This window comes from Mandrillus leucophaeus, unplaced genomic scaffold (assembly GCF_000951045.1).
Source record: "Mandrillus leucophaeus isolate KB7577 unplaced genomic scaffold, Mleu.le_1.0 Scaffold901, whole genome shotgun sequence".
Classification (NCBI taxonomy): Eukaryota; Metazoa; Chordata; class Mammalia; order Primates; family Cercopithecidae; genus Mandrillus; species Mandrillus leucophaeus.
Window position 1 is genome coordinate 285,398 of NW_012109820.1, and position 4,457 is coordinate 289,854.

General features: G+C 38.0%; 1 protein-coding gene across 1 annotated transcript in view; it reads right to left on the bottom strand.

Moving 5' to 3' along the window:
• Positions 1 to 4,457, bottom strand: part of IARS2 (isoleucyl-tRNA synthetase 2, mitochondrial) — a 77,324-nt gene that overhangs the window by 41,650 nt on the left and 31,217 nt on the right. The window contains exon 12 of the mRNA XM_011969747.1: positions 2,729 to 2,889. Coding sequence (XP_011825137.1) covers positions 2,729 to 2,889 — 161 coding nt within the window. The remainder of the gene's footprint in view (positions 1 to 2,728; positions 2,890 to 4,457) is intronic.

Sequence of the window (4,457 nt, forward strand, 5' to 3'; positions counted from 1 at the left end):
AAAAAAAAAAAAAGAGGAGACAATGACATGGCTTATAAAACTTTGCAAAACAAAACCAACTTTCCAGTGTGAAATTTTAAACAAATGCCTGTGGAAATTCATCTCAGCTATAATCACTTTAATTCTTTTTCTTTTAAACTGAGTTTGAGGCTGGGCATGGTGGCTCATGCCTGTAATCTCAGCACTCTGGGAGGCAGAGGCAGATGGATCCTTTGTGGCTAGGAGTTCAAGACCAGCTTCGTCAACATGGCAAGAGCCCAACTCTACTAAAAATACAAGAATTAGCCAGGTCAGTGGCATGTGCCTGTAGTCCCAGCTACTCAGGAGGCTGAGGAGGGAGAATCACTTGAACCTGGGAGGCGGAGGTCGTAGTGAGCCAAGATCGCACCACTGCACTCCAGCTTGGGTGACAAAGTGAGACTGTATCAAAAATAAAATAAAATAATCTGAACTGGACAGAATTTACATTAATTCTTAATATGGGTATTAAGATATTAGTTTACATCTGACCAAGCTCTATAAGATCAACACAGCAACAATATTTAGATTATTCATAGAGTCTTACCTCAGCTCCAACTTATAATAATATTGAAATAGCTTTCCAATGATTTTCCGGTCTCTAGCCACTACTTTCTTTTCCTAAAACATACTCTTACTCCTCAAGTCTACTTAAAAGTTTAAACTCCTTAACAGCATAACTTAGAAAAAATTCCATTCACCAAATTAAAAGAAATTGCTCAAAGAAAATGAAAATCGAGAATGTGTTCCTAAAAGGAATAATTAACATCCCCCTCTCCACATCTGTGAAAAACAGTAACAACACTCAAAGCCTCCGTAATAGTACTAGAAGATAAACTAGCTAGACTATTATCTCATTAAAAACAGGGGCCACGTCAGTCTTGTTCACTGTAGCTACTAGCAGTTCCTAGCACGGACACATACTAAGTGCTTAACAATGTGTTCTGTTTTGTTTCGTTCTGAAGAGACAGTGTCTTGCTCTGTCAGCCAGGCTAGAGTGCAGTGGCATGATCATAGCTCACTATAACCTCAAACTCCTGCACTTGACCGATCCTCTCGCCTGAGCCTCCCAAGGAGCTGGGACTACAGTCCCACAGCACTACACCAGCTAATTTTTAAATTTTTCTGTAGAGATAGGGTCTCACTGTTGCCCAACTGTGAACTGCTAGCTTCAAGCAATCCTGCCGCCTTGGCCTCCCAAAGTGCTGGGATTACAGGCGTGAGCCACCACGCCCACATAACAATGTTTCTCGAGTGAATACATGAACGGCGCATCATCTATGGCATACTGTGCTTTACACGAAGTAGTTTGCATTTATTATTTAGTATTCATAACAGTCTACCTGCAACCATTGCTTTTCCTATTTTATAGAGGAGCCAGAGGTTAAGTAAATTCCTCAGTCTCACACACAGTGAATGGCAAAGCCTGAGTTCAAATTCAGTTGCCATTCTCCAAAGCTCATAGATTTCCAAGCAACTTCTCTTTCAAAAAGCACAAAAGGGAACTTTTCAGGATAAAAGAATTATTCTAAGACACAATTGTGATAGTGGCTGTTAACTGAATAAATTTAGTATAAATCACTTTAATAAATTTTTTTCTTTTTTAATTTTTTTGAGACAGAGTCTCGCTCTGTCGCCCAGGCTGGAGTCCAGTGACGTGATCTTGGTTCACTGCAGCCTCCGCCCCCCAGGTTCAAGCAATTCTCTGCCTGACCCTCCCGAGTACCTGAGATTACAAGTGCCCGCCACCACGCCTGGCTAATTTTTTATTTTCAGTAGAGACGGGGTTTCACCATCTTGGCCAGGCTGGTCTTGAACTCCTGACCTCATGACCTACCCGCCTTGGCCTCCCAAAGTGCTGGGATTACAGGCAAGAGCCACCGTGCCCAGTCATGAATTTTACAGTATGTAAAGTATGCCTTAATAAAGTTTAAGAATGAGACAGATCTATGTGTAGTGATTTGGAATAAACTATAACACATAAAGTGAAAAAAATCTAGGCACAGAGCAGAAGATAGAGATACTCCCTTTTGTATAAACATATGTATATGCTGACAGAAGAATTCATTTTTTTCTGGAACGATTCAGAAATAACTGTAAACAATGACTGCCTCAAGAAAAGGTTCTGGGTACCTGGAGTAGGAAAAAGCCTGCTTTTCAGTGTACAAGCTTTTCTACTATGAATTGTTCATTATGTCCCTCTATTATCTTTCCAAATAAAAAAAAAAAAAAGAAAGAAGAACTGGGAATATAATGATCAGTGTAATCATGTGCATTTAACTATATTATAATTTCTTAAATTTTAAGTATCTATATAATTACATAGTCCTATTTGCACTTAAAAGGAAAGTAGATTCAGAATATGAGACGGAATATTTTTCCTGAAGAAAAATTACATTTCAGGCTCCCCTGCTAAACATTGTCCATCTTTGGATCCATGATACCTTAATACAGCCCAATAAATTCTCACAGAAAAAAAAAAAATCAGAGCCTTTACTTCTAGGTATCAATATTTAAGAAAATCTAGTTTTTAATATTTTAACTGTATGATAGAATCTTTTTAAGCTTATATTTTAGTTCCCCAAAAGACTATTTTAGCATATTTTATTTAACATATATAAACAGTTCTCAATCGTCCACATTATTTTTCGATTTTTGAAGAAAAAATAATTCGCTTTAAAACACTAAAAAATTTTAGAAAGCATTCTACCTGTTGATCAAGTATTCATCCTTTGTCTTATGATGAAACACAGGAATTGGAACACCCCAAACTCTTTGCCTTGATATACACCAATATGGCCGCCTGTCCATCATTTCAACCATGCCATTCAGTGCTGATCCAGGAATAAATTTCACCTTTTTTAACAATTCCTGCAATTAATTCATAAATCAAGTCTTGTGAGAGAAAGCAGAACAAGTATTCTAGAACAGTCAATTTTCCAAATGCATTTTTTCTTTTGGATGTTTGTAGCCATTCACATGCCTCCCTTACCCTCCCCTCCAAAAAAACAACTAAAAAAACTAAAAGATTTCAGAGCAAATAAGCCAAAGTAAAAATGGAGCCACAAAGAACTTAGTAAATAATATCAGGAGCAGTGATAATATCAGGAGCATTGTTGTATTTTTTAACAATGTTACAAAAGATTTCATACCAATTTCTAATTTACACCAACCCTAGATCAAAACTGGTAATAAAAGCTTTCACAGAACTATTATTCTTCACTAAACTATAGTTAAAATCAATTCAAACTTGATTTCCACCATTTTTTAGAACGCTTAAGAAATAAATTACTATCTTAGGCTGCCAAGAAAAGATTGTAATATACCTAATTTTACATAATGTAGTTTACACTATAGAAAACACTTTCTCAAAATAAGCCCAAGCATGTGGCTCAAACCTGTAACCCCAGCATTTTGGGAGGCTGAGGTGGGAGGATCACTTGAGCCCAAGAGTTCAAAGTTGCTGTGAGCAAGGAGCATGGCACTACACTCCAGCCTGGGCAACAGAGCAAGAGCCTGTCTCTAAAATAAGTAAGTATATAGATCTCTCTCTATCAACAAATGGATAACAGTTATTTCCTCTCAAGAAAGCTCCCTTCCTCCACTTCCACAATAAGGTTGAAAACTACTACCATTTATTTGTCCATTAGCAAAAGATTAATTGTACAGCAAAAATGTTTAACAGGCTCCAAAAAGGTCAAAATGCTAACTTCATTTTAAAAAATCTTTCTATCCATTAATAAAACCATGTTTACATTTTCGGAGAAGGTTTAAATGGTTTCCTCACTCACCATAACTACCAGAAGTTCCCTCCCCCAAAGCTCTCTGTAGCACCACCTATTGGCAGAACGACAAAATCTCTACAAATCAATTTGATTAATGCTATACTTGGTTTAAAAGTCTAAGAAATGTGAATATTGACTAGATATTTGATTTTGCTAAGGAATAAATATTACTTTTTAAAGGTAGTGATACTGGCATGGGAATTATGCTTTAAAGAGTCTGGCCGGGCATGGTGGCTCACACCTGTAATTCCAGCACTTTGGGATGCCGAGGTGGGCATATCACCTGAGGTCAGGAATTCGAGACCAGCCCGACCAACATGGAGAAACCCTATCTCTAATAAAAATATAAAATTAGCCGGGTGTAGTTGTGCATGCCTGTAATCCCAGCTACTCAGGAGGTTGACGCAGGAGAATAACTTGAACCCAGGAAGTGGGGGTTGCTGTGAGCCAAGATGGCGCCATTGCATTCCAGCCTGGGCAACAAGAGTGAAACTCCATCTCAAAAAAATAAATAAATACAGAGTTTATCTGTGGCTCATGCCTGTAATCCCAGCACTCTGGGAGGCCGAAGCAGGTGGACTGCTTGAGCTTAGGAGTTCGAGAACAACCTGGGCAACTTGACAAAACCCTATCTCTAGAAAAAATACAAAAATG